General features: G+C 42.4%; 1 protein-coding gene and 1 non-coding gene across 2 annotated transcripts; one reads left to right on the forward strand and one right to left on the reverse strand.

Moving 5' to 3' along the window:
• Positions 1-2,912: 2,912 nt before the first annotated feature.
• Positions 2,913-18,844, forward strand: LOC132131629 (BCL2/adenovirus E1B 19 kDa protein-interacting protein 3-like). Its single transcript, XM_059543693.1, has 9 exons — positions 2,913-2,943; positions 4,097-4,253; positions 12,386-12,473; positions 13,407-13,483; positions 14,134-14,156; positions 14,953-15,116; positions 15,218-15,414; positions 16,377-16,514; positions 18,551-18,844. The coding sequence occupies exons 1-9, from the start codon at positions 2,913-2,915 to the stop codon at positions 18,597-18,599; spliced, it is 924 nt and encodes a 307-aa protein (XP_059399676.1). The 3' UTR covers positions 18,600-18,844.
• trnar-ucg (transfer RNA arginine (anticodon UCG)) lies at positions 9,218-9,290 on the reverse strand. The gene has a single exon. It is a non-coding gene; the product is annotated as a tRNA-Arg (tRNA).
• Positions 18,845-19,588: the final 744 nt, after the last annotated feature.

Below are 19,588 nucleotides of genomic sequence, written 5' to 3' on the forward strand. Positions count from 1 at the left end.
CTTTTTATGGTGGATGGATGCAATTTATTTTGCTTCAAAATCTTGATGACCATTCACTGCCATAATAAAGCTTGGATGAGACTTTCAATACAACTCCGATTGTATTCGTCTGAAAGAAGAAAGTCATATACACCTAGGATGGTTTTGGGGTGAGTGGGGTAATCCCTTTAAGGCGGGGTTCTTCAAATCTTACCCTGCAGAGTTTAGTGCTTGCAGATCTTTAACCCTGATCAAACCAACTTCCCTGTGATTTTCTACCGATTCTGGAGACCTTGATCAGCTTACTCAGGTGTGTTTGATCAGGGTTGGAGCTAAACTCTGCAGGACAATGGCTTGTTATTGTTAACAGAGTGTTCATTAAAAATGATGTATTTAATAACATTCTCAAACCCTCTCATAACACACACACGCACACACACGCACACACACACGCACACACACACACACACGCACACACACACACACGCACACACACACACACACACACACACACACACACACACGCACACACGCACACACACACACACACACACACACACACACACACACACACACACACACACACACACACACACACACACACACACCATTATTTATACATTGTTCATGTAATGTCATAATGTCCCTTAATGTTTTCTCTATCATTTGCATTAACCCATTAAAGCATTTTTAAAACATTTAAAACACTGAAGGTTTCATAATTTGTTTTAGCTGTTTTCTGATGGCTTGGTCTGGTTGCCTTTTTATTAGAATATTGCTTTTTGCAAGATGAGCTTTTACCAGCTGCTTTGCCTTGAGGGCAGAGCGACATGATTTAGTTGAACAACCCTGGGTTCAAATGGCACCGGATGAAGCAGATGTTCTTTAGATGGACAGATGGATGTTTCCTTTTCATCCTTCAGTAATCGGACAGAAAGACACCTGAGAACTTCAGCGAGATCTGTCTGACCATCAAAGTGTTTATCAAAGGATGCTCAACAGGAAAAGATTTACATTTATGCATTTGGCAGAAAAAAATCTAACAAAATAACATTTTAAACAAATTGCACATGTTTAATACCGCCAATGTTTTAAAGCAAAAATGAGGTCATGTCATATTGTGTGTTGTGCTGTCCATCCTAAAGTGTTTTGCATCTGGCTTTGTCTCACTCTGATGGCCATGTATTAAACAACGATCCGATGATGTCAGAGATGCATAATGTCATTCATAAGTCATCACTGATTTTAATAAGATGATTAATAAAAATCATTATGATCATGAAAGACTGACTGACTGTCTTGATCTTCATTTGATAAATATCAGCAACATTGCCACTGTATCCTGATGTTCTTCAGAGGATTTTTATCAGGTGCTCTCAAGATCTTTTCCAAAAATCTGCTAGCTTCAGAATGAGTTAAAAAGTAAAACAAAATATTATATTATTATTTAATATAAAAAAATTATTGTTACTGACTTATTTACCTTTTGCAGAGACCGCCAAATATGATACAGGAGGTTTTATAGGGTTAAAACTGAGCTTTTAATGACAATGGGCAGAATATGATTAATTAGTCTATTATTTTTTAAGTTTTATTACCATATGAACAGATATTTCCTTAAAAATGCTAATATTCAGTTCTGAAAAGATTACCAAAACATAAAGCTGGAAAATTATTATAGTAAAATCTACACAAATATATATAAAAATAAGCTTAATTCAAGAACAATCTACCTTTGTGATATCAGTTGTAGAGTAATGGAAGAAGATTTCTTCCCGTTTTTTGAGAGGATCTTCATTTTGTAAAGGTTCTGGCTAGTGGCCATGTGTAAAGTGTTCTCGTGACATATATTAGTGGTGTGTAAAAGCCTTGATTTGTGTGTGTAAACTCAACTAATTGCACTGAACTGCATTCAAATGATCACAATTGAAATGCAACACCTATCAATATTATATGTCCAAAAATAAATAAATAAATAAAAATACTGGCAAGTACTTTTATTTGGTTAGTGAATTAGGCTTTTGTTAAATGGATTAGGCATGTGTGGTGATCAGGAGAGATTATCTGTACATGTATTAAAAATTAATTTGAGGTCTGGCGACTCTAATAGGAAACAACACAGGCTTGATGTTTTGTTGGTCATGAGAGACTCTGTTGTGTCACTTGTCTCTATCAAAAACACTTACCCTTTAAAATCATTTATATATAGGACATGAGTCATTTAAAAATATAAAATTACTTAACTTGCTGAATTTTTGAGTAGTATGAAGCTGCAAACTCGGAATATTGGAATTTTTAGGATGAAAATTGGCACATATCTGGCCTATTTATTAAAAAGAAGGGAATGATGCCAATATTTACCTCTGCTGAAACACGTAGGGAGAAAGAGGGATTACTGCATTTACGTCATAAAAACAGAATAAGCAAAGCCGCTCTGAAACCTGTGAAACAGAGGGCGGGGCTTAGAAGCCCAGAAGTCGTCTTTGATTGGTCAGCAACGGTGGGTGATAAATAACCTCTAGGGCGTTTATTTTAAATAAAATGTCAATTAAATATATAAAATGTCACTATTCAGGTGTTAATTAGGCCATGCATTTGATACAATTATTTATGATTACTTGAAATATCTAACGGATTTTTTAAATAATTGCAAAAACAAATTCTCATATTATAACATATTAATAATTTTAGCTCTTCAAAAAAGAAAATACTACTGATACACAATAATTAAAAAACTTCAGAAACGTGTGATTTGAGGTTCGGGTTCATGAGCCACCGAGCGCCCCCTAGAGGAATAACAGGTAATGTCCTCTAAGAAACAGTGACTAGTGAGTATTAGCCTCTCAAACACACAGAGGACAGTGAAACACGGACAAAGAGAGTCGAGAGGAGCTGAAGTCAGTGCATCTGCTCCTGAACTCCTCTGTCCCATCATGGCTCAATCACCGGATGATGCTTTGAATGGTAAGACAACTGCATATTCAACTGTATTACACTGCTTCATTGTTATAACCGGTGATTATGTAGATGTATATTCTCTATTAATATATATTTATGTATTCATATATTTATATTTATTTATATATAAAAATGTTTACCTTTTTAATTTGATAATATATCTATAGTATACACTTGTAGCCTATATAAAATAAAATAATTTACAATTAAATTAAAAGTATATATATATATTATATATATATATAATAAAATTACATGAATGAATATTAATTACAAAATAAGTAACTAGATACGTATAGAATTAATCTTTGTTTTTATTAATAATAATTTTCTATTATATCTGTCTGTTTATCTTTTGCTGTACTATTGTTTTTGTCTGTGTTGTTATGTAAATAGATTTCATGACTCGCCAGCTTTGTCGCTCTTTAAGCCAATTACTGTGAAAAAAGTTAACAGCTCTTCTAATTTGATCAGTGGTTAAAACTGTTCGCAGGGGAAAATGTGAGAACAACAGTGTTTGCACTGATGCACACAAATGCATGCACATTCTCCTCCGCACATACGCACACACACACAAACACATACAGCTTGGTGTTATGGTCTGTATAACACACAGCCCTCGTCTGTGGTTATGTCACAGTTCCACATGCTGGAGAATCTGGGGCAATGGCACAGTAAATCCACATCAAAACCCCTGACACTGAAAAAACTAACCAAAAATGACCAGGAAGGGCAGAAAGAGAGGATGCTCAAGGAATGGGGAAAGACGATAAAGGTCAAGATTAGAAAGAAGATGGGGAGGAAGAGAGGGGGGGGGGGTGACTTGCTAATCTCTGACAGAAATAAAATGCTTATGTAAGCAAGCTCTTGTTTGGGCAACAGAACTGTATCCTCATGTCCATGTGTTCATGTCAACAATCAGTGTGAGACAGATGGATGGATGGATGGATAGATCTTTTATTTTTTAAATTCATAATCATCACCACCTCTGGACTTTTTTTTACAGAAGCGAGATGTGTTTATGGTGACTTTTAAATATGACATTTTACATAAATGTAAAAGTCACAAATTCCTCTGTCATACACCAATCAAACTTGTTTGAACCTGTTTTCTTAATCCAAAAGTAACCTGAAGTCCACGTTGTTCATGTCTCCGTCAGGCTCTTGGGTGGAGCTGGAGGGTCTGGTGGCTTCTGCGAGTCAAACAGAAGCAGATTCAGGAGCACAGGACAGCCCGGCCTCGCTCCTGCAGGGGGAGCTGGAGAGGATTCTCCTGGAAGCTCAGCTGGAGTGTGAGAGGAGCAGTCAAACTGAAAGGTGTGGAGCTGAAGGCCTGTTTGAGATTTTTCTATGGCTATTGTGAAAATTTGAACCAGTGAACTTAGAAATAAATGAATCTATTCTTAGGAAAGAATACTCACAAAATAGATCTCTTTATTTTCTGTGTTTCTCTGTATACCTGTTTTCTCGAAATGTTAGAAACAACTTCATATACATGTACCACCACAGCAATTTTGGCTGGAAAAATGTATTTGACTCCAAAATGTTAAGTTGAAGAGTGATTGCATACTCCAAACTATCAACCAATATACATTTTAGGCAATGTTTGTGTAGCAAAAATTGATTTACCTTTTTCAATATTGTTTACACCAAAGGTGCCTAAATTTGACTGAGGGCCATGGACAAATGTACATTTTGAATTAAATATGTTTATATATTTTTTTATTAAATATTTGAACAAAAAATATAAATAATTTAAAAAGTTACATTATTTTAAATCATCTAAATTTTCTTTAATGCAGCAAAATTGAACAAAAACAAATAAAACAAAAATAGAAATTGTAATTAAAGATATGCCAAATCAAAGTTTATAACAGGCCAACATTGGTCATCTCTGTTTTATACAATGAAGCCCATTCAGTAAATCACAGAATAATTCCAAATGATTTTTAATGTATCCTATAATGAAGCAGAAACTATCTGAGACTGCAACCCCAACAGCATTATTTTATTTATCATTATTTTTATAACCAGTGGATACCTAAAAGAACATTCAGTGAAAAACAAAAAAACATCATTACTTTTAATGCTTGGTTTCTGAGGGTTAATAAGCATTGTAAAACTTGTTTTACTTTTTTTTTTACTTGGTTTTTTTTGTGTAAAACTTGTTTATTAACTCAGTTTTGCTCGGCAAGTGTACAGCTTAAACAGATTTGGAGGCATATTCAATGTGTGCCTGTTCTGTGTGCATGTCTGTTTATGTTTTGATGTTAAACCTGGTGAAAACCTGATAATGGAAATGCAATTGCATTTTAGATTTTCTTTTTCAATGAGCTGATCTTTGCTGATTTTGCTTATGCTGCTGACCTGCTTCTCAAATGTTTCATCAGTGTCTCGTATAGAGTTTCCTGTGAGGTCTAAGCAATGTCTTAAACTGAACTCTGCTGTTAAAAGACATTTCAATATGAACTTAAAATGTACTCGGTTACTAAACGTAACCTCGGTTCTTTCTAGAAGAGCAAACGAGTACTGCGTCTTAGCTAAGACGCTATGGGAAAAGTCTCTTTTCACGAAATACTGAAGCAAAAAATTATCCTTAATTTTGTATTTTTGTAAAGCGCATTTGCAGCAGTACACAGCCATAGGCGAGACGGCTCGTTCGCTCATTGGCTTGTTCTGCGGCCACTGCACAGCCTTTCGAGCGCAGGCTGATGCAACATCAGACCAATAAGGGCGCTTCGCGCCCTTCTTGCCACTTCCCGCCGAAACGGGTGTGGCCCAACCTATAAAAGGAGCTCAAAAAGGCTGACTCACCTGATTTATTTCATCGCCGAAGCGAACCAGAGTGAATCGTACGCACGGCAGAGAACGCAGTACTCGTTCGCTCTTCTAGCGAGAGCTCTCTCGTACTGCGTCTTAGCTAAGACGCTACGGGAACCCAATGTAAAACGCCGTGCGCGCAGGGATCACACACCAATAAACCTGAAGCAACGCCCAGGATTTACAGTGCACAGTCACCTGAGGGACTCACAGAGAGTCCAGGACAGAAAAGGGAAAAAGCCCTCCGTCCTATATCTAGCAGCATCCGTAGATGCGGCAATATGACATCACACAGCCGAGGCAAGGCCTGACCAATGTGGCAATGCGGGTCTTACGCAATACTGCCCATATAACAGTCGGCAGCGCATAGCGCTCGTGAACTCAGAATTCCCCTCAGGGCCCTGATTCGACTATACCGACAACAGCCTTGCTTGCAAGGCGGGGACCTCCAGGTTATAGAACCTGATAAATGTAGACGGCGAGGCCCAACCTGCCGCCATACATATATCCTGCAAGGAGATCCCTGTAGACCACGCCCACGACGAGGCGACACCTCTTGTGGAGTGTGTTCTGACGCCCAACGGGCACTGAAGGCCCCTGGAAGCGTAAGCTAACGCTATGGCGTCAACTATCCATCTGGATAGAGTCTGTCTCGAAACAGCCATTCCCTTGGAACGTCCACCGAACGAGACAAACAGCTGCTCCGTCTGCCGAAAGGCAGCAGAGCGAGACACATAAGCTCTTAAAACCCTGACAGGGCAAAGAAGACTCGAGTCTCCATCCTCCCCTGACACCGGCAGGGCAGACAGGGCAACAACCTGAGCCCGAAACGGTGTGTTGAGGGATTTCGGCACATAACCATGCCTAGGTTTGAGTATGACCCTTGAGTCATTGGGCCCAAACTCCAAGCACGACTGGCTCACCGAGAGCGCGTGCAAATCACCCACATGCTTCACTGAAGCGAGAGCCAACAAGAATACTGTCTTGAACGACAGATGCTGAAGGCTAACCGATTGGTAGGCTCAAAAGGGGGACCCTTCAAGGCCTCCAAAACCGCCGCGAGGTCCCACATAGGGACTGACGTAGGTCTGGGAGGATTCAGCCTCCTAGCTCCTCTGAGGAACCGGATGACTAAATCGTTCCTTCCTATTGACTGACCGGACGCCGTTTCAGAAAACGATGCGATGGCCGCCACATAAACTTTGAGCGTGGATGGGGCTCTGCCCTTATCCAACAGCTCCTGTAGGAAGGAGAGGACCTCCGTCACCTCACAACTAAGGGGTGAATAACCTCGAGCTGTGCACCAGCTGGAGAACACCGACCACTTTGAGGCATACAGACGTCGTGTCGACGGAGCTCTAGCCTGAGTGATGGTATTTAGCACTCCCACTGCGAGATCAGCGGGTAACCGTTGAGCGCCCACACATGGAGGGACCACAACTCCGGTTGAGGGTGCCAAATCGAGCCCCTGGCCTGCGAAAGGAGGTCCCTCCTCAACGGTACCGGCCACGGGGCGACATCTGCTAACTGCATCAAATCTGGGAACCATGGTTGGTTCTTCCAAAGAGGTGCTACAAGCAGTATTGAACATCTCGTTTCTCTCACCCATTCTATCACCTGCGGAAGGAGGGAGACGGGAGGGAAAGCATAAAGCGGGCAGCACGGCCATCTCTGTGACAGCGCGCTTTCGTTCTTGGAAAAGAACGTGGGGCAGTGAACGTTTTCGTGGGACGCGAAGAGGTCCACCTCCGCCATGCCAAATCTCTCCCACAACAGCCGGACTGTTTGCGGGTGTAGAGACCATTCGCCCGTAGGAACATTGCCTCTGGACAGCCTGTCTGGACCCAGATTCTGCAGCCCAGGCACATGCACTGCTCTCAGCGAGCGCACGTTGCGCTGAGCCCAAACCAGGAGGCGTTCCGTCAGCCTGCACAGGTTTCGGGACCCGAGACCGCCCTGGCGATTTATGTAGGACACCACGGACATGTTGTCCGAACGGACTACCACGTGGTGTTCCTTGATATGGGGACAAAAGCGCGTCAGCGCGTTCTCCACTGCCAGCATTTCCAGGCAGTTGATATGATGGAGCTTTTCCCGTTCTGACCATAGGCCAAAGGACGGTCTGCTTTCGAGCAGCGCTCCCCATCCCGAAGTGGAGGCGTCCGTCGACACCATTTTCACACTCGGGGAAGTCCCCAGGCTTACACCTGATCGGTACCAGCCGTTCGCTGTCCAAGGTGCTAGAGCCGCAACACAGCTCTGATCGACCTTGAAATGCAGCCGGCCAGACGCCCACGTTCTGCGCGGCACCCGAGCCTTCAGCCAGAACTGCAGGGGGCGCATGCGGAGCAGGCCCAGCCGCAGAACAGGAGATGCTGAGGCTATGAGACCTAGCAGCTTTTGACAGTGTTTGAGCGACACGGTCGCGCCGCAGTGGAAAGAACTCGCTGCGCGCTGAATGCCCATCGCGCGCTGTGGTGACAGCCGCGCCGTCATGGAACACGAGTTCAGAACTATACCCAGAAACAGGATCGTCTGACTGGGGTTCAGCGAACTCTTCGCCCAATTGACACTGAGGCCGAGCTTCTCGAGGTGATCGAGTAAAACGGCCCTCAGGTCCACGAGCTCCGCTCGTGATCGGGCCAGAACTAGCCAGTCGTCCAAATAATTCAGCACTCGTATGCCTCTGAGTCTGAGAGGAGCGAGCGCTGCATCCATGCGCCTCGTTAACGTAAACGTAGCTCCTCGTACCTCGTAAACGTACGAGGAGCTACGTTTACGTTTACGATTTACGTTTACGTTTACGTTTACGTTTACGTTTACAAGCCGAATGGCAGGACTGTAAACTGGTATGCCTGGCCCTCGAAGGCGAATCTCAAATATCGCCTGTGGTTTGACGCTATCTGTATTTGAAAATACGCGTCCTTCAGATCTATTGACATGAACCAGTCCCCTCTGCGAATCTGCGCGAGGAGCTTCCTGGTCGTGAGCATTTTGAAACTGCGTTTCATCAATGCCTTGTTCAGCTGTCTTAGATCCAATATGGGCCTGAGACCCCCGTCTCTCTTGGGCACCAGAAAGTATCTGCTGTACAGCCCCCCCTCGCTTTGAGCTTGAGACACAGGCTCTACAGCCCCTTTGCTCAACAGTTTTGATATTTCGGCCCGAAGTATGTGTGCTACTTCTGTTTTGACTGTAGTTTCGACGCGCGCTGAAAAGCGCGGTGGGCGTCGAGAAAACTGTAGCGAGTAGCCTCTCTTTATTTACATTTATTCATTTAGCAGACGCTTTTATCCAAAGCGACTTACAATTGCTATATATGTCAGAGGTCACACGCCTCTGGAGCAACTAGGGGTTAAGTGTCTTGCTCAGGGACACATTGGTGTCTCACAGTGGATTCGAACCCAGGTCTCTCAAGCCAAAGGCGTGTGTCTTATCCACTGCGCCAACACCACCCCAGATGACCCAGGTGGGACTCGAACCCACAATCCTCAGCTCCGAAGGCTGATGCCTTATCCATTAGGCCACTGGGCCTAATGCTAGGCATTTATAATGCCTAGCACCCAATCCGAAACCCCTGGAAGCACTGACCATGCATCTGCATGAATGGCTAAGGGCTGGAAGTGAAGCGCGCTCTGTTGACTGGGCAACGGCGGCGCTCGAGTGTGATGCGCATCTGAGGCGGGGAGCGCGCTGATCACAGCGGGCAGATTGTTCTTCCTCGACCCCGTCCCAACTGGGGGGAGGTTGAACGGGTCCCGTGGGACTCGATATATCTGCGAGTAACCATGGGCTGCATGTGTGCACATTTACCACTTTCAACTCGCTGTCTGCCTGTGCAGAATGTATGTCAGAAGCCCCGTACCGTATGTGACATAGTGTATGTGGGCACTGGGAAGTGGGCACGTTTACTATGCGGCGCGCTCGACCGATCTGTGTAGATCTTATGTGCACTAGCCCTGTGTGCAGGGCTGTGCTTACATGTGGAGATGGGCACTGAGTAGTGGGCATCGTCACTGCATTTATAGCACCATCGGCCGTGGCCGGACGAGCGTGCACGGGTTTCTTTTTACAGAAACCACATGACGCGTGTGACATAGTAATTGTGGGCACTGAGGGGTGGGCACGCTTACTATGCAGTGTGCACGACCGACTTGAGTCGACATTATGGGCGCAGGCCCTGTGTGCAGGGCTGTGCTTACATGTGGAGATGGGCACTGAGGAGTGGGCATCGTCACAACATTTATAGCATCATCGGCCCTGGCCGGAACACCAGAAAAAACACTCTTTTTGTGAAACATCTGGGCAGCCGTGATAACGGCTTTTGTGTGCAGGCAAGCGGGCACTCGTGCAGGCTTGTGCATTGCAGAGGACACTGAGGCAGTCACAACTCTTGGAACTGCAACAGCGGCGCGCTTGGGTGAGAGCTCGGCCGCAGCGGAACTCGAACACCGGCGCTTTCCCAGCAGTGCTAGGATGCTTTCGGGGCTTCTGGCTTTACCGCAATCCTCTGCCGCGGCTCCCGCGGCACGGGGCGATGGCTTGAAGAGTGAGAACGGGGTCCCGAGCTGCGTTGCTGACGCGACGCTGTCGCGATGACGCAGCAGGAGGCGGTGGGCGTGACTGAGAGCTCTGTGGGGCCGGTCTAGAGCGGCTAGCTGCAGAACTGGAGCGCTTCGGCAAGAAGTGCTTGAACGCCTGCGAAGCTTTCTCCTCGGCGAATCCCTCCACAAACTCGTTGACGGAAGATCCGAAGAGGCCGGCAGGAGTTAGCGGCGCGTCGAGGAACGCAGCGCGCTCAGACTCCTTGATGTCAGAAAGCGTCAGCCACAAATGCCTCTCAGCCACCGTAGCGGAAGCCATAACCCGTCCCATGGCCTGTGCAGCGGACTTAGTAGCGCGGAGGGAGAGATCCGAAGCATTCCTCAGATCCGCGAGACAGATCGCTTCAGGTCCCATCTCATCCAGCTTGCGGAGAAGATCGCCCTGGAAAATCTGTAGCGTAGCCATGGTGTGTAGCGCAGACGCAGCCTGCCCAGCAGCAGAGAATATCCGTGCAAGCAGCGATGACGTCATGCGGCAGGCTTTGGATGGCAACGTCGCCTTAGTCCGCCGTCCAGCAGAGGGCGGGCAAAGGTGCGCTGCTATAGCCTGTTCCACCGGCGGAAGTGACAGGTAGCCTCTGTTCTTAGCACCGTCCAGTGTGGAGAATGCTGGCGAAACAGATGAGCGGATTCTCGCCGAGAATGGAGCGTCCCAAGCTTTCGCCACAACGTGAAGGGGGCGCTGGTGCAGACCACTCGAGGCCGAGCTGGAGGCGGTTCTGGTAGGCGCTGCGGCGCAGCGGATGATGCAGGCTTCGAGAAGGATGCCAGGCGAGTCCTCAGAGTCACCATAGGCATTAACTCGCAATGAAGGCATCCGCCGTCAGCGAGCGCGAGCGCTGCATGGTCCTCACCCAGACAGGAGACGCAGATGACGTGACGATCTCCTTCGCTGAGCGGGGCTCTGCACGAGCCGCACGAGGGCATCTTTAAAAAGACACAGCTCTTTTGTGAATGTGCGTCGCAGGGCGAACACACACACAGGATATAACAGATCAAGGATGTAAAGGATATGGGCGCCGGATAGCGCAGCAGGAACGGCAGTGGAAGGCGGCGATGCCAGCAGCTTCAGAATGGCTCGTCCTGCTGATATGCTCTTCCAGACGGCGCTTGCTTCCTCGTGATCCAGCGATGCGTGAGCTTCGCTGAAGAGATGAAAAATCAGGTGAGTCAGTCTTTTCGAGCTCCTTTTATAGGTTGGGCCACACCCGTTTCGGCGGGAAGTGGCAAGAAGGGCGCGACATTATTGGTCTGATGTTGCATCAGCCTGCGCTCGATAGGCTGTGCAGCTGCCGCAGAACAAGCCAATGAGCGAACGAGCCGTCTCGCCTATGGCTGTATACTGCTGCAAATGCGCTTTACAAAAATACAAAATTAAGGATAATTTTTTGCTTCAGTATTTCGTGAAAGAGACTTTTCCCGTAGCATCTTAGCTGAGACGCAGTACGAGAGAGCTCTCGTAAGAGAACTTGCCCATTGAATTTGCCCCAGACCAAAATATCTTCTTCCGTTACTGAATATCAGTCATTTTCTTATTTTATATATCACCTGAGACATTTAAGAAGACACATTTGAGATTAAGTGTACATCTGAGTATGTATATGTAAGTCGTGGCCTAATGGTTAGAGAGTCGGACTCCCAATCGAAAGGTTGTGAGTTCGAGTCCCGGGCTGGCAGGAATTGTGGGTGGGGGGAGTGCATGTACAGTTCTCTCTCCACCCTCAATACCACGACTTAGGTGCCCTTGAGCAAGGCATCGAACCCCCAACTGCTCCCCGGGTGCCGCAGCATAAATGGCTGCCCACTGCTCCGGGTGTGTGCTCACAGTGTGTGTGTGTTCACTGCTATGGGGTGTGTGCATTTCGGATGGGTTAAATGCAGAGCACAAATTCTGAGTATGGGTCACCATACTTGGCTGAATGTCACTTCACTTCACTATATGTATGTAGGGGAGAATTTAAAAAGCATCCAGTCTTGTTTTGCATACTTTATTTTTTATATCACAAGTTTCCTCTCCGAATTCAGTCCTCCGCAGGTCGTGACCCCGAGAACATCCGGATCTCCCAAACCAGCCAGTGAGGGCAGCAGCAGCACAGACTGTGTGACTATACAGGTAACAGACACCAGATGCACTGTTCAATGTATGTTAGTTCCCACAATACTGGCAAATAAGGTAGGCTGCTTTATATGAACAACCCATGAGATGAATAGTGATAATGGTTTTTAAAGTCTAATGAACTTTAATTATGACAAATTGCAATGGTGATTAGTCTCATGGTTTTATGTATATGCTCATAAGTGTTTACGCACTCAATAATCAAGCTAACAAAATCTCCTTTTACACTACTGGTCAAGAGTTTTTAATAATTCAGATTTTAGAATGTCTTTGAAAGAAGTCTCTTATGCTCACCTATATTTGTTTGATCAAAAAGACAGTAAAACAGTCATATTGTGCAGTATTATTTCAATTTAAAATAACTGTTTTCTATTTTAACATAGTTTATATTATATAATATAATAATAATTTTTGAATGATTTCTGAAGGATCATGTGACACTGAAGACTGGAGTAATGAGGCTGAAAATTCAGCTTTGCATCACGGAAAGAACTTTTAACATACATTCAAACAAAATACATTTACTTCAAATTGTTATCAAATTTCACAACATTGATGTTTTTACTGTATTTTGTGATGAAATGATGAGCATTTAAGAGACTTATATAATAATTATATAATTTGCTTGTAATAATTTAAAATGTGCATGGTAAAAATACATTAGAACGGTAGAAAATACATAAAATACAGGCAACAGTAAATACATGTTCACTTTCAACAATGATTAAACATTTAAATAATGGTGCATATTGTTAGCAGTGTGGTTTATAGTAGGATTATTAATTTACAGTACACTTTATATTGTTGTACATTAAACAGTTTTGTTTCTGTCACTAGAAGTCCAGTGAAACATCTGGTTCCTGAAGCTACTGATTTAAGGCAAGTAAGGCATGTAAATGATACACTCACACAGTCTCTGCTCTGTTTCAGTCGGATGAGAATGAGAGGCGAGTGAGTGCTGAATGGGTGTGGGATTGGTCAAGTCGGCCAGAAAACCTCCCGCCCAAGTAAGATTAAATTTTTTTATGTCTTTTTAAATCATTTTAGTCTCTTCAGTTCACCTTCAAGTTTAGGTTATATAGATGGTTGATATATAGACAGTAAATCATTAGTTAATGTATCAAGTCTGTAAAGACCAGAGTTTTTTAAGCAGGGGTTTGTAATATTTGGTGGAAACTGCTGAGGATCTGTGTAATTATATCATATAAATTAAATCACATAAATTATGGCATATAAATCAAAAATATGTCACTTACTGACCTCAAACTTTTGAATAGTAGTATATTTTTCTTTTGTTTCACAGTACTGAGAATTTGGATGTATGAGCTTAATTTCCTTGAAAATGCAAAATATATAACGCAAAAATATTAATTTAATTTCTATTTTTTTTCTTTTGATTTTGTTATGCAATATTGGTTGTCACAATAATGAAACAAATCTCAGAGGATGGTTCATGTACTTCATTTGAGCTACGTAGCTTCATTAGACTGGAAAACATTTTGAACAGGCAATAATAAAGTTTTTCTTTTTGCACATGAGGGCAGTTTGCAGTCCTAGATAAAACTATGCTAATTAAGGATGCAAATATGTCATGAGTACAATATGGCATGGGAGAAAATAAACGAGGTGTTCTTGTGTGCTGATTGTGTCCTTTCAGAATAACAGAGCGATTCGCCCTCTGTTAGCCCTGCATACCTCTCTTTAATTTCTCAGAGATGATTATTTAGTCATCACAAAAATATAACTTGTGCACCACACCATGAGTCAGCAAATCTGAGCCTCGCGTGTCTAGCGTTTAATGAGTGGATGAGTTTGCTCTCAAGAGGAAAACTTCAAAATTATTACAGCTAAAACCTTGTCAGAAAACTTTTTGAATTGCAACGTTTAATGGTGTAGGACTGCAGGTGTTAGCAATACAGACTGCTCCAATATCATGATGCTATTAAAAGCAAAATGCTTTGCTTTGTCAGTGTCAGTTTTTATGTCGAGTCATATACTTGTCATGCCCCTTGTGTTTTGATCCCCATGTGCTCCCCATGACCCAGTTTCTCCAGTGTTTGATTGTGTCCATTCATTTCAGGTGTTTCTTGTCAACTTCCTTGTTTGGCTCCTAGTATTTATAACCTAACAGTAAGCGGTGCCCCTTCTCTCCATGTTTTTGTTTCTGTTTTTTTTTTGTGTTTTGTTTTCTGTACTCCCTCTCCCGTGATCATGGTTTACCGCTCTGGCTCGGAAGGATCTTCCCTTTGTGGAATTTTCCCAGGAATTCTGCTGGCTCACAGCAACCACAGCTTTGACTGCCACAATGTTAAATTCTAGAATTCTGTTCTAGATTGCTGCTCAAGATAGGGGCCAATTACCATCGCCCCGTGGAACTCCTAGACACCACTAGAATGAGCTAGAGGGAAGGTATCTGGGGAGTGTCTGGCCCCGATTCAGAACCAGTCTGCCATCAAGCCCTCTGGCCATTCCATAGTCTTGACCACCAGCCCACCATCGTCAAGTCCGTCTGCTGTTCCATTGTTAAACACACCAGCCGATTCACCCCCAAACCCTCCGCTGACAGCAGCTCACCTTTTACCAAAAATGGAGTATGAGGAGAAAAAGACTGTAGGCTCCAGCCCCAGTGTCCTCTCCAGTGTCGGCTCCAGCCCCTGAGTTTTCTCCAGTGTCGGCTCCAGCCCCTGAGTTTTCTCCAGTGTCGGCTCCAGCCCCTGAGTTTTCTCCATTGTCGGCTCCAGCCCCTGAGTCCTGTCCAGTGTCAGCTCCAGCCCCTGAGTCAGCTCCAGTGTCAACTCCAGCTCCTGAATCGGCTCCAGTGTCGGCTCCAGCCCCTGAGTCAGCTCCAGTGTCAACTCCAGCCCCTGAGTCCATTTCAGTCACGGCTCCAGCCCCTGAGTCTGCTCCAGTGTCGTCTCCAGCCCCTGAGTCGGCTCCAGTGTCGGCTCCAGCCCCTGAGTCTGCTCCAGTGTCGGCTCCAGCCCTTAAGTCTGCTCCAGTGTCGGCTCCAGCCCCTGAGTCTGCTCCAGTGTCGGCTCCAGCCCCTGAGTCTGCTCAGTGTTTTGTTTTCTGTACTCCCTCTCCCGTGATCATGGTTTACCGCTCTGGCTCGGAAGGATCTTCCCTTTGTGGAATTTTCCCAGGAATTCTGCTGGCTCACAGGCTCCAGCCCCTGAGTCTGCTCTGCTTTTTGTGGCTTCGTTCTAGGAATGTGACAGCTGTAGCACTTTTCCTGAAGACGTCTGAGTGTGGTAACTCTTGATGCGCTGACTCTGGCTTCAGTCCACTCCTTGCAAAACTCTCCCAAGTTCTTGAATCTGCTTTTCCGGACAATCTTCCCAAGGCTGTGGTCATCCCTGTTGCTTGTGCACCTTTTCCTACCACACTTTTTCCTTCCAGTCAACTTTATATAAATATATTTTGATACAGCCAGCCCTTTCAGCAATGACCTTCTGTGGCTTAACCTCCTTGTGGAGGGTGTTGATGATTGTCTTCTGGACAACTGTCAAGTCAGTAGTCTTTCCCATAATTGTGGTTGCATGTTCTAAACTAGCCCAAGAGGTACCCAGTATTTATACTCCAAATTGATCAAACTAATCAAGCTCATTATGGAATATTCTAATTTTTTGAGATACTAAGTTTTTTAATTTTCCTTAGCTGTAAGTCATGACAATCAGAATTAAAAAAATTATGCAATGAATCTAGAATAGAAAGTTTACTTTTTTAATTAAATTACAAAAAAAAGACCTTTTCCATGAAATTCAAAATTTTTAAAATGCACCTGTATACATTATATATATATATATATATATATATATATATATATATATATATACAGAAATATCTATATATTATATTGCTGAATGACCCTGAAGAGACCCTCTCTCTTTCTGTCTTTAGGGGGTTTGTGTTTCATCACCCAAAGCAGTCCAGCTCTGAGGTGACTGAGGTGATGAAGAAGGGTTTGTTTTCCTCAGACGTGCTCCTCATCCTCCTGCCCTCTCTGATCGCCTCACACGCTTTGACACTGGGTCTGGGGTGAGACTTATGTCATATTTCCTCATATCTAACATTTTATTTTTTAATATCATTGACTGCACAGGAAGCATGTGCGGTCAGTTTTCATCAAATGTGTCAATGAGATTTATCTTTGTATGAATAGTTTGTATATATTGTGAATGGGTCATTCCTGGTATGCGGTAACATTTTGGCTTTATAAGTGTTGGAAAAAAGTTACATGATTTTTATGTTTTTTGCATTCTACCAAAATAGTGACATGTTTAACTATTAGGAATGTATATTGGTCAAGCTCGGGGACTCAAAAAATAATAGTTATAGGTAGATTGTTCAGACACTGGCGATGAAAATATTCCACCTTGTTAGGGTCATATAGATAGTTATCACAGCATGTTAATAATATAAATATTAAACAATAATGAGCTTTTCTTGGATAGTATATGTCCCTTATGCCTCTTTTTTATTTTAAAAACAATAACAAAACAATTATTGATAAATAGAATGTCTTAATTGTTAAGAACAGGTACTTTTTGTGTCAATGGTTGCCAATAGGGTTGTAAATAAGATTTCCTTTGGGACACAAATAATAGTTATGTGGTTCCTTATCACAATCAATCATGGTGGCAGAACAATTATCTGTTCAGATGGCTAGAGAAATAATTACAAATTAGAGAGGACAGACAGACATCAATTATTTTTTATTTATATTTGATTAAAAATAAAGATGTTATAAATCATTTGGATTAACTAGATTAACAAACAACCACAAAAACCATCACAAGAAGGAACAGTAATGGACAGCGATGCCATATTTAATGGTTATTATTATGATGATAATTGTGATGGAAAAAAATGGATGCTGCGTTAATTGTATTAAATATTGTAATATTTCCACGCTCAGCATAGTGGGTGGTCTTTTTTTTTGCCTCCAAGATCGAGTTCTTAACCAGTGACCCGGGAGCTTAAGGGGTTTTTGCACAGTATCTTATATATATATATAAATGTATTTGCTATGTAGGCCTACACTAAATACTATTTATTCTATTAGAATTTTGAGCTAAGTTAGCCATAGCTCATTGAGTGATCAACATTTAGCTAGCTAACCTTCTACAGGTTAACAGAACTTTTATAACTATGCAAATTTTTTTTTACATTTTTTTGATAGTACAAACATTCTTCATAATATAGCCTAACAGGGCGGAACTTTAAGGGTGGGACAAGCAGGATAACATTTCAAAAACTGTAAAAAAAAAAAGTTAGGAGTGAGAGTTGAAGCTTACCTCAGTTTGAACAGATGAATTCCAATGGGAAAAATTAATTATGTCGCTTCTATAAAATGGTCTCAATGAAATTGCAGTCAGTTTTGGAAGGCAAGAAAGTATGTACTAACAGGGTGGAAAATGACTTCAGGGATATGGTAATTGAAGAAAATTGTAAAAAAAAAAAAAACAACAACTATATTTTCACATGATTTATATATATATGAATAGAGGCAGTTTAGCCTAGTCTATGAAATAATTAAAACAAATTTAGATTTTTTAAAAATCATTTTATGGTTTATATTTCCTTTAGAAGTTGATTACTTTGCACTGAGGACATAATAAAACTGAATGCATATGTCAATGAAAAGGTGTGTAAAATATTTATAATTTCTATTATCCCTGTATAAGTAATAAAGAAGACCTAAATACACAATTTAAGCCATATCTTATGACTCATTTTAGAGAAAATATGATTAAATAAATCATTGGGATATAAAAGTCACTGAATAACAGGAATGACCCGTATATATTGTGTGTCCCTGCTTAAGGCCGGGATCCTGACGCAGCCACTATGCCTGGTTTGCAATAAATTACAGACAACTGAGAAATGTTTGTGCTGTTTAGACACTCTAAAATGTTTTATTGAGCTATACAAATTTAATGTTTGATTTCCATTTTCATTAAAAGCATTAATGTTACCCAAAAAAGAGCATAAATAAAACCTCTTAAGCTGTCTGACAGGTTTCTAAAAGATGACTAATTCTTTCTTTCTTTCTTTCTTTCTTTCTTTCTCAGAATTTACATAGGGAAACGGTTGGCCTCCTCCTCCACCAGCACACTGTGACATGTGACATTTGGCAGCTCACTGATTGGCTGAGGATGCTGCCATTAGCACTGTAGCCCAATCACTGCTCTTTTCTCCTTCTGTGATGGACAACAGCCTCTTCTGCCTCTGTCTGTGTTTGTCCTGTTTCACCACAAAACCAGTCTGTCTGTGTCGCTTTCTCTGTCTCCACTTATAAACAGAGGACATATCATGAGGAATCAAACTGTGCTTGATATTTTTAGATAAAAGAGCCTGATGTTCTATGACAGTACATGTTTCAGAATGATATTCAAAAGCTCTAACATCTTTTTCTGAACTCTGAAGACCTAAATTTAAGATTTATGTATTTGATTTGCATATACAAGAATGATATACATGTTCAAAAGCTATAACAACTTATTCTGAACTCTGAAGACCTACATTTAAGATTTATGTATTTGATTTGCATATACAATTTGCATTATTTTAAACATATTGTGATGCTTTTTAAATGACCAGCGTCATATATTTATAATCTATAAATCCAATTTGGTTCAGTCTCATACATTTGAACTAAATGAATACCGCTTATTCCACAGCTAGCCATATTTTAACCATGTTTATATTTTTTAACTGAATAAATGTAATTGTTTTGACAGTGAACGGTTTATGCTGATTCTAAGCAATTCTAACAAATGCATTTTGAAAATATGATTGTTTAAGTGAAACATGATTAAGTGCAGATTTTATACCTGTTTCTTAGCCATTTCATTACATTAGGTTTATTAGTTTATATCAGATTCTGTGTAATCCAAATGGATGGAAATTTTATATGCAATTCAAATACGTAAATATAAAGGGTCCTATTTTAACGATCTAAACTCAAAAGTGTAAAGCGCACGGCGCTGGTGCACTCAGGGCGTGTCCAAATCCACTTTTGCTATTTTAACGACAGACAAACAGTCCGTGGGCCGGGGCGCATAAGTAATGGGCGAAACGTTCAATAAACCAATCAGAGTGTCATCTCC

Source organism: Carassius carassius, chromosome 4, assembly GCF_963082965.1.
Source record: "Carassius carassius chromosome 4, fCarCar2.1, whole genome shotgun sequence".
Lineage (NCBI taxonomy): Eukaryota > Metazoa > Chordata > Actinopteri > Cypriniformes > Cyprinidae > Carassius > Carassius carassius.